This window comes from Nothoprocta perdicaria, unplaced genomic scaffold, assembly GCF_003342845.1.
Source record: "Nothoprocta perdicaria isolate Ctin4 unplaced genomic scaffold, notPer1 scaffold_753, whole genome shotgun sequence".
NCBI lineage: Eukaryota > Metazoa > Chordata > Aves > Tinamiformes > Tinamidae > Nothoprocta > Nothoprocta perdicaria.
The window spans coordinates 3,452-14,636 of NW_020456036.1; the positions used below are offsets into that span (position 1 = coordinate 3,452).

The 11,185-nt window shown below is 51.3% G+C and overlaps 1 protein-coding gene across 1 annotated transcript; it reads right to left on the reverse strand.

The window, feature by feature from the left end:
* Window positions 1–1,904: 1,904 nt before the first annotated feature.
* LOC112957731 (olfactory receptor 14A16-like) lies at window positions 1,905–2,864 on the reverse strand. Its single transcript, XM_026051461.1, has one exon. It carries the CDS (start codon window positions 2,862–2,864, stop codon window positions 1,905–1,907), a length of 960 nt encoding a protein of 319 aa, XP_025907246.1.
* Between the last annotated feature and the right edge of the window lie 8,321 nt (window positions 2,865–11,185).

Sequence of the window (11,185 nt, forward strand, 5' to 3'; positions counted from 1 at the left end):
AGTTCAATATCTTCACAGTCAGTTATATTGCTCAAGGCATTTTGGCCAGGAAACCAAATACTTTATTTTTGGGAGACTCTGTGGTTTGTTTGTCTGCTCTCCAGACACTCTTTCCACTGATCTCCATGGGAAGATTATTGAATCAAGAGAGACAAATGCTCTCCCGGTGCCCTAGCACAGTACCAGCACAGTGATCTCACAGCCATCCCATTTCCAGATGCTGTGGGTGCGCATCTCTCTAAGTAGGGGAAACTCTTGAGCACCCATAGCCTTTGCTGACTTTGGTCTCCACTTGCAACACACAGTTCTCCAAACTCACCTCTCTTTCTCAGCTCTGATGTCCCAAGAGTGATACACAGAGTGCAACACGGCACGTGGCTCCAGTGATCAGAACAAGGATCCAGTATTGTGGTTCTGGTAGGTACAGATAATTCAGGGCTCAGCTTCTACACAAAGCCACAGAGTGTTTAGACCAGCTGCTCACATACAGTCACCCCCAGCAGCATCTCTGTTTCCTTGGCACCTCTGTGGCTTCTGCATGACACATTCAGCCATCACAAATGTCCTAAGGAAGAGCTGTGCCCCACTGCAGGGCAACACACATTCTAGCAGCAGAGCCCAGCAGGGCCAAAGGCCTTACAGATGGCATCTCCTGAAAATACGATCAGCTCATACCCCTCACCCACAGACTGTGCTGCTTTGAGCCCCAACGGCAAGAAGGGATCCTTGTCCTCTCCCTCCATTGGGAGGCACCTCTGCAAGCAGGAAACAAGGGTCTGGGTCAGACTCTCAAGTTGCAAATGAACTCCCCAGAAAGCCCAAGAACAGGAACAAGGGCAGCCCAGCCTGGGAGGGAAACAAGCAGCAACACCTTGGTGCTTCTGCCTGGGATGGCAAAGGCAGCAGCAGAGAGACACACTGTGGACAGCCTTCCCTAACCCAGCTGTGCACACCAGCTCCTGCATGGAGAAATCACAGCGGGGCTGTTCCACTCCCTTTGCCTTGGTTGAGTAAATGGACAGCTGGCAGGAGAGCTGCAGCTCTCCTCTTTTGGGACACTGGCTCCCAAAAAGGGACCTTGTGTCCTCCATCCCATGGCCTGGAAGCAGAGGCTCTGCTGGGTGCCAGAGGAAGGGTGAAGGGCGCTTGTGGAGGGGAAAGTGTCTGCTCTGCAGGGGCAGGCAAAGAACTTCCTGCACCCCAACCTTGCCTGAGGTTTGGGCAGCAGGTTCCTCTTGCCTCATATCACATCTCTGCTGCTTGGAGATGTCCTTAGGGAGGGCTCTGTCCCTGTCCCCACCACAGACCCCTGCCGCCTTGCTGGGCATTCAGCTCAGCCATAGAGAAAGCAGCAAAGGGCAGAGAGCACCTGGGGACATCTCCCTGTTTGCAGGTGCCACAGAGCACATCAGAGAGTCTCTCCTGAGAGTGGCAAGGGGGTTTTGGTGCTGTCTGAAGACTGAGAGTTGTTGAAGGCACTTGATGAGGTTCCTTGCAAACCTCTCCAACATTCACAGTGGTGGGGAAGATGATATGCCCCTTTCTTAAACCTCTCCACTGCATTTCTATCTCTACCGTACAGACAGAAGTCTACAGGAGTGGAAATCTCCACTCTCAAAATGCCCTGCTGCTGAGCTAGAGTTGTGGGCAGCCCTGACCCACACAGCAGCCTCTCAGCACCAACAGGAACCTGCCCTGCCAGGGGTCGACCATCTCACCCAGAGCTTCTCCCCACAGTGTCCTGGGNAGATACAATTCAAGGTACCAGGGAAGAAGGAGCAAACTTTGTAAGGGTAGAATGAATGCAAGTACTTGTGTAGAAATATGATAATTCTTTTACTACAAATAAAAGCCATTATAAACATAACATAAATGCTCATTCCAGTTAAGGGATACAGAAGGAGTCATTTGGGAAGAGAGATGGAAATGTTAGCACGTCTGAAAGAARTCCATGAGATCAATTTCCTCATGGCAATCGTGAGTTCCTTATTCCTCATGCTGTAGATGAGAGGGTTCAGTACTGGAGGCACCACCGAATACAAAACAGCCACCACTAGATCCTGTATTGGGGAGGAAATGGAGCGGGGCTTCAAGTAGGCAAATGTGCCGGTGCTTATAAAGACGGAGACCACGGCCAGGTGTGGGAGGCACATGGAAAAGGCTTTGTGGCGGCCCTGCTCAGAGGGCATCCTCAGCACAGCTCTGAAGATCTGCACGTAGGACACCACAATGAAAATGAAACACCCAAACGTTAAACAGGCAGTAAACATGATAAGCCCAACTTCCCTGAGGTAGGAGTGTGAGCAGGAGAGCTTGAGGATCTGGGGGATCTCACAGAAGAACTGATCCACCTCATTGCCTTGGCASAGWGGAATGGAAAAKGTGTTCCCAGTGTGCAGGAGAGCAGAAAGAAAGCCAGTGGCCCAGGCAGCTGCTGCCATTTGGACACAAGCTCTGCTGCCCAGGAGGCTCCCATAGTGCAGAGGTCTGCAGATGGCCACAAAGCGGTCATAGGCCATGACTGTAAGGAGAGAAAACTCCCCTCCAAAGAAGAAGACCAACAGGAAGACCTGGGCAGCACATGCCAAAAAGGAAATGGTCCTGGTGTCCCAGAGGGAGTTGGCCATGGATTTGGGGAGAGTGGTGGAGATGGAGGCCAGGTCGAGGAGGGAGAGGTTGAGGAGGAAGAAGTACATGGGGGTGTGGAGGCGGTGGTCRCAGGTTATGGCTGTGATGATGAGGCCGTTGCCCACGAGGGCAGCCAGGTAGATGCCCAGGAAGAGGGAGAAGTGCAAGAACTGCAGCTCCCGCCTGTCTGTGAATGCCAGGAGGAGGAACTCGTTGAGGGAGCYGCTGTTGGACATTTAATTCCTTTAGGAGTACTGTCCGAAAAGGAAAGAAGTCAAAAAGTTAGAACAGGGCTGTCTGAACCAGACTTTTTCAGTTTCTCAGCAACCTCCCACATTTCCTCTCTATCTTATTTCATTTCTCTTTCTAGTATTCCATTTTGTACTGGCTGAGTGTGTCATGTGCAGCACATGACACATCCTAGCTCCAAAGAACTTATTTCTACTGTGCTGCAAGTGTAAATGGATGTGTCCAACTACCCTTTGACTGTATTTGTGGAGATGCCTGGGAATGGCATCTTTCATTGCTTGGAAGGGACTTGSTGAAGAGACACAGTAGGAATRTTCTCCTTTCARCAGGACCAGAGCTGAATACAGCCCTCACACCAGTCTAGTCTGAAGGAGAAGAGCTTTGTGAGGGATTCATCCCCATCAATMTTTTCYTCCTCAACACAGATATCTGTATCTGAATCTGTCACACCAGATCCCACTCCAGCAAGGGAGAAAAACAGTCAAATGGGAACAAGGATTGACCTTACACTTTCTTGATGCCTAGATGCCTAGAAGTAGACCTTGTCTTCATGCCACCGTAATATCCGTTCCCTATTCCAGGCACTGCAGAGAGAAGGAGTAATTTTGATGCATACAACTTGTAGGAGAAAATGTCCACCCTTCTCAGGCAGGGCTCTTCAATATTTGGAAATCCAGTCTTCTCTGCAAGAGGATCAGTGGAGGAGTCAGCTGATATATAAATGAGTGTATATATATGATGGTATACACATGAACACACAAAGATGTCTCCTCACTGTGGGAGCATTCTTTGATAGACAGGAAGCATGTATGTGTATATGTAATATATGTGATGGTGCATGCATAAACACACAAAGGTGTCTCCTCAATATGGGAGCATTCTTGGATGGGGGAATAAACTGTGGCATTTCAAACGCTGTCAGCATGAACCCTCGTGCATCCCAATATGAAAAAAAAAAAAAAAAAAAAGGACTTATCATGACTTTGTTACGGGACCTGCTTCATCTGTGAGCCTTGTCCCTCACTGTCCTGTCCTTACACCTCACTTAGATGAAGGACAACGACGCTCACAAGTCAGCTCAGTTCTCCCTGCAGAAACATTCCAGTAGCAGGGGGACAGTCCAGGTGTCTCCCTGTGTGCACAGGCTCTAAGGAGCAGGTCAGATAAACGCTGATGCAGCAGCCCAGGAGAAGCTGGTGCTGTCTATGGCATAAGGGATCGGGGAGGGGACGTTCAGAAGCCTCTGGCAGATTCACTGGCTGCTCCTTGAAACTCTTAATGTATCTCAGTCTGTTGCCCAAAGCTGACAGTTCCATTTCCAGTTTCCTCCTACCAAGTGGAAGGGACTTCTAAGCACCACCTCTCTGGCTTCTCTTTCAGGCAATGCCTGTCTTGCCTTTCCTTTTGAAAAGTGCCCTCTGAAATGTGCTCACAGCTAGACCTGTGAGMAGACCTGAYCCACGMAGCAGYCTCCCWGCAGGAGAAGGAGCCTGTCCTGGTAGAGGATAATCCTCCCAGCCAGAACTTCTCCCCTAAGCCGTGTGAGGAGCTCCCTGGGTGGGCTCAGTGCTGACCTTCACAGGCAACAGAGTCACTGCTCCGCACACACAGCACCTTTGGGTGCAGGGACCCTGCTCTGAACTGCTGATCTCTCACCCTGTCTGCACAGTCCAGCTTCACATCACTGCCCTTTCTGTTGGGGAAGGCAGCAGGATGCCCTGCCCCTACGTGCTATGTTAGATAATCCCTGCTCTGAAGCAGCTCCTCTTCCTCTGCACTGGAAAAGGCAGGAGAAGGAAGCGAAAACTGCTGTCAGTCATGGGGTGGGATGGGTCCTGAAGTTGCCTTCAAGAAGCTCAGTAGCATTGTGCTGTAAGCTCAAACTCACCGTGTCCAGAGCTGTGCAGATCTCCTCTGTGCTCCCACTCCACACTGCCCTTCACCTCTCGCTGCCTTCTCTCCTCTGCTGTGCGCAGCAGCAGGCAGTGCCCGCAGCCCTGCTGCTCTTGGCACAGCAGCTGCTCCTGCACACAGTGTCTCTGGGCAGGGCTCACAGGTTGCTACGAGCTGCCTCCGTCCCAGGAGCCTGGCCCCGCTCAGGAGCAGAGGCCCAGCTGAACTCACCACTTGCCCTGTCCCTTGTGCTCCCTCCTCCTGGGATATGGGCATGAAGTAACTAAAAGAATAAAACTTCTCCTTTCCTAATGAGAAAGATGGATTCCACAATTGCAGTCTATTTCCTCAGAGGATGACTATCTCTGCAAGTTAGAAATGTCCCATTCTGGAAGGCCCTACTTAGGAAACCCCTATTAGGCAGCACACCCAAGGCTCACAAGCCCCTGCTCTGGGATGGCTTTCACATTCCTCCTGTTAACTCCACCAAAACACAGAAGGTGGAATGCTGCTCACCTGTGCTGAAGCACAGTGCTGTGCACAGCACTGACATGTGCATGGGAGCTCCTTCTCTAAGATCCCCTTGTAATCACTGGTGATGGAGGGTGTGAGTCAGCAGACAACACCCAAACACCTGCTTGCAGAAACAGAGGAGATACCACAAAGGTGCCCCTGTTTGCTTGCTCTGATCGAGCAAATGTGAGACTCACATGCTCATGGAGCATGAGAAGGTTAGGTGGGACATTCTCACTGTCATCTCAAATGACCCCTTCCACTGCTACAGGAGCACCTTGCAGTATAAAGCAGAGACCCAGGCAGATATTTATAGTGTAAAAAGTTACTATAATTCAGTGCATTTATCTGATTTTATCTGATGCCTGCGCTTTCCAGCATAACCAAATGTCCCCTCCAGAACACACAGCATGGGATTTATGGGAAGCCATGTCCCTTTGGAGTCATTTCTGGGCAAGAATCCCAGGTCATCTGAGGGTTCCTCCCATTACCCAAACAACTGGATCCCTCCACTGCCTTTAGGCCAAGTCCATCCCTCCTGAAGTTTTGCATATTTCATAAACCCTTCTACCTTTCCTCTTCCTCAATGTTTACTTTCCTAACCTAAGAATATGAACATGGAGGCTCAGGATGTTTACAGGACATCTCTTTCATGGGCTATCCAAGACAAGAGAGATCTTCACTAGGTAACTTGTCTTTCCTGTAGATTGGTTCAAGAAGTATTTCACAGGCCCAGTGGTACCACAGAGTTATCTCACACAGCAAATGCTTATGTGTCATTCCTGCATGGGCACCGCTGCTTCTTCCAGGTCTCAGGCACTGCAGACTTTGCTCCCTTAGTGGCAACCTCCTTTCTGTACTTACTGAACCAATATGCACTTGCAGCACCAGTACAGATAAGGGGTTGACCTGCTAGAAAGCAGCTCCATGGAGAGAGATCTGGGAGTCCTGGTTGACAACAAGGTGACCATGAGCCATCACTGTGCCCTAGTGGCCAAGAAGGCCAATGGGATCCTGGTCTGCATTAGAAGGAGTGTGGCCAGCAGGTTGAGGGAAGGGATCTTAATGCTCTATTCAGCTCTTGTGCTGCTGAATCTGGTGTATTATACTGGAACTGCGGCTGTAGTTCCAGGCTATCCAGTACAAGGGGCATGTCAAACTTCTAGAAAGGGTCCAGCATAGAGCAACAAAGATGATTAAGGGACTGGCACATCTATTATATGATGAAAGACTAAGGGAGCTGGGCCTGTTTTACCTGGAAAAGGAGAGATTGAGAGTAGATCTGATTAATATGTACAAATACCGGACGGGAGAATGTCAAGAGGATGGGGCCAAACTCTTTTCAGTGGTGGTCAGAGACAGAAAAAGGAGTAAGGAGTATCAATTAGAACAAAGGGAGTTCCATCTCCATATGAGGAAGAACTTCTTTACTGTGAGGTGACAGAGCCGTGGACTAGGCTGTCCAGAGAGGCTCTGAAGTCTACTTTTCTGGAAATATTCAAAACCCACATGGATATGATCATGTGCCACATGCTTGAGCAGGTCTCCGTGCCCAAGCAGAGGGTTTGGATTAGATGATCTCTAGAGGTCCATTACAACCTCAACTATTCTATGATCCTGTGAACTTGTTGCTGGGGACAGTGACCATCGTTTCCCTTATCACGTCTTTGCCACATCTTCAGATTGCAGTTCAGCAGTGTCTGCTTTAACACTGTACTCACCCATCAGACAGGAAGAGGAATTACTAGAGCACAAAGAGCTGGGCAGGCATAAATTGCTAATGGCACTGCTCTTGTTAGACCATGTGCACTCAAGCACTGTGAGGACCTCAGCACCAGCAACCCAAAGTCAACCTCCTGCTGGCCCAGCAGCTCCTGGGACAGTGGGGACCTCGCACGCGCACAGCCCAGCATGGACTGCTGCTGTCACGGGCTGCAGGGACACCAGGTTCCTCAGCAGAACCGCCCAAGACAGGGAGGTGCTGCTGCTGCTGGGACAGGAGCGGCCTCAGAGCCCGTCCCAGCCATGGGCCAGCGCTGGCCTTGCAGCTGCTCTGGCAGCACGGACCTCGCAAGGAGCTTCCCACCAGGCAAGCTTGCCTTCCCTTGTTGGCCTGTCAAGGACTCCAAAAAGAGCAGAGCTCACGGTCACCATCACAGCCTTGCGCCTGTTGATGCCGGCTCCTGTCCAATCTGGAGCACAGGCAACGGGACCTCCAAACCAGCAGCAGTGCCAGGGGCCTGCTGCTGACCTACCAGATGCTTGCAAACATGACTTGACAAGGCTCATTTTCTGGCAGAGCTGCTGTAGAGCAGCCAGCCAGCCAGGCTGCAAGCTGCTCCTGGCCCTGAAGCTGCTCACATGTAGGAGAGATGCCACAAGGCGACCTGCAGTTTCATGCTGCTCAAAGATGTCTTCTGTCTTGGAGGCCTTCTCTGACTCCCGGTTGCCCTTGTGAAGCCTGCCTACCCTCCTGAAAACTTCTGGTAGAGCAGTCCTTGAGGGCAAAGGTGCTCCTAAGAAGAACATGCCCTGAAGATCCCAAGGGTGGAAAGGAGATATGAAGAGAGAGACATGGGTGTGGTAGTAGGTTACAGCCTGACCATGAACCAGGAATATGTCCTTGCGGCCAAGAGGGCCAATGTTCTCCCAAGGTGCGTTAGGAAGCATGTGGCCAGCAGGTGGAGGGAGGTGCTCCCACCCCCAACTCAGCCCTGGGGAGGCCACCTCAGGAGTCCTGTGTCCAGGTCTGGGCTACCCACGACAAGGGGAAGCTACTGGTCACAGCGCAGTGCGGGGCTACAAAGAGCATGAGGGACTGGAGCACCTCTCCTGTGAGGAGAGCCAGAGAGAGCTGAGCCTGTAGGGCCTGCAGGGAAGACGAGAGGGGATCCCATCGGAGCACAAAGAATCACAAATCATTGAGGTTGGAAGGGACCACTAGAGATCATCTAGTCCAACCCCCGTGCTCCAGCAGGGTCACCTAGAGCTCATGGCTCAGGGTGTCATCCAGGCAGGATTGGAAGACCTACAGAGAAGGAGACTGTTGCAGGGCTCTGTCACCCTCACAGTGAAAAAGTTCTTCCCCATATGCAGATGGTACTTCCTATGTTTCAGCTTGTATCCATTGCCCCTTGTCCTATCACTGGCCAGCAATGAGAGGAGTTTGGCCCCTTGCTCTACGCATTCTCCCCTTTGGTATTTGTACACGTTGAACAGATCCCCTCTCAAACTTCTCTTCTCCACAGAAAACAGGCTCAACTCACTCAGGCTTTCCTCATACGATAGATCCTTCATACCTTAATCATCTTTGTTGCATTCCGCTGGACCCTCTCAGGAAGCTCCACATCCCTCTTATACTGGGGAGCCCAGAACTGCATGAAATATTGCAGGTATGGTCTCACCAGAGCTGAGTAGAGGGGCAGGATCCCCTCCATCAACCTGCTGGCAACTCTCCTCCTGATGCAGGCCAGGATCCCTTTGGCCTTTATGGCCACGAGAGCACTGCTGCCTCATGGTTAACTTGCTGTCAACCAGGATTTACAGGTCCCTCTCTGCGGAGCTGCTCTCCAGCACGTCAACCCCTAGTCTGTACTGATGCTGGGGGTCATTCCTTCTCAGGTGCAGGACCCTCGACTTGCCCTTGTTGAACCTTATGAGGTTCCTCTCTGCCCAACTCTCCAGCCTGTTCAGGTCCATCTGAATGGCAGCACAGCCCGCCGGAGTGTTGGCTACTCCACCCAGCTTGGGATCATCTGCAAACTTGCTCAGGGTGCATTCTGTGCCCTCATCCAAGTCACTGATGAACAAGTTGAACAGCACTGGGCCCAGTACCGACCCCTGGGGGACATCACTGGACACACTGACTACTGCTGATCCCCTCCTTCTCCTTCACATGCCGAGAGATGCTCTCTAGGATGAGCTGCTCCATCACCTTTGTAGGGTTGGAGGTGAGGCTGACCGGCCTCTAGTTTCCCAGATCCTCCCTCTTGCCCTTTTTGAAGACTGCAGTGATGTTGGCTCTCCTTCAGTCCTCAGGCACCTTCTCTCCATGACCACTCAAAGATGATGGAGAGCAGTTCAGCAATAACCCCTACCAGTTCTTTCAGCACTGTTTGGTACATCGCATCCAAACTTAAAAGATTATGGGTGACCAGTTTGCCTAAGTGATCCCTAACCCAATCCTCCTCAACCAGTGGAGGATGGTCACAGGCCATCAGGGTCATCACGTCTAGAGTGCTACAGGCTCTCTCCGGATGATCACAGACCTCCAGGGCCGATGGCTCCTGAAAGCTACTGAAGGGTCCCCCCTGCTAAATACCCCTGGCAAATGTCCACTCACATCCACAAAATGATCACCGATGGTCCCTCTTTTAGCCATGGAGACAGATTGAGATACTGCAGTTGGTCTCATCAGAAAACAATTATCTAGCAGAGGTGGACATGTCCTGCAGTGCAAGGATCTACTTCCATCTCATAAGCAGTSRKMWCATATGCACAGGGCCAAGAACAGTGCGAGTTCATTTCCTCAGGCGTCAGGATCTCATTGGGAGGACTACAGCAGCACACCTAATGCCAGCACACTGCACAGTCTCACAAGAGGATTCCCTCTGCCCAGCGTCTGGGGGGCACAAAACAGCTCTCTGCATGGGAGCTCCTGTCCAAGCTCCCACTGTAGTCAGTGGGGATGGGAAGAGGGAGTCAGCTGTACACACACACTCATCCCTTTGGACTTCAGACGGGGCTGTGGTGCTCCAAGACTTGTGCCAGTGTCTGCCTCCTCTGGCAGGGCAATCAGGAGACTCATATCCATCTAGAGCCTCAGCCAGGCGGAGAATTTTCTGGGCCATCTGACATCTCACTGCCTATTACCCGCTGCAGCTCCACTTGCTCATACCTCTGCAGATTCTGGCATTGCAAAGACCTTGCATAATTCACTGCAGACACTTGATTTCATGCAGTGAAAACAGGCCTACTTGGCCATGCCACATGCATGGGGTGTCGAGCACAACCACCATGTTTCTAGCATATTCTAGGCCAGGATGATCCCTTAGCTTTGTGTTGAAAGGAAGAGCCCGTGAGGATGGAGAGACATCGGGGAAGGGAAGGAGATCCTGCACGAGAGCCAAGTGAGGGGGCAGGCTGAGTGTTTCCAGGCTGCATGGGCACAGCCACAGGGAGGAGCCAGCACAGGACGGGCTCTGCTGGGGACAGCCAAGGGCACTGCCAAAGCCCACACATCCCAAAGGAGGTCAGAATCCTCTTGCCTATGCCTGGTGAACTGGCCACTGATGCCTCACAGGAGACCCTGGGGCCTCATTGTTCTCTTGTCCACACCCTCAAAGGGGTCATATCATTGTCCCTGCACTGAGCATTGGTCATCCGAACTCACACACTCTCCCCAGGAAGACCTGGAAGACATATGAGGAAAGGATCTCCCTTCCAAGAAGCTCACTGGCCTAGCTGGACATTTGGCTTCATAAAACACATCAAGGGTCAACACGGCATCAGAGCCACCTTCACGTTTCCTCTGCCTACCTGTTTGCAGTGACTACAGTTTTCTCCTCTAATCAGCCCCTGGGGAATCTTTKTTGATAACAACTAGCAGTGGGACCCATTAAGGGACTACACAACTTTGAAGGTTGTTTTTAAGTTTGAATTCTCAAACATTTTGTTCAGTCTCCTCTCAGGAACTGACGTTCATGGGCTCAGCACCAAATACACCATGGGGCTCGTTAAAAGGCAAAAAGCTCTGAYCAWCMYTRTCTCTCCCTGTAATTTTCATCAAGGCTTGCATGGCTAATTGGAGAGCTTTCAGGAGTGCAGCTGAAAGGTGGAGACATCAATATCATACAAGAACCTCTGCCTTTAATGGCTTTTATTACTAATGTTCAGCTTTCAG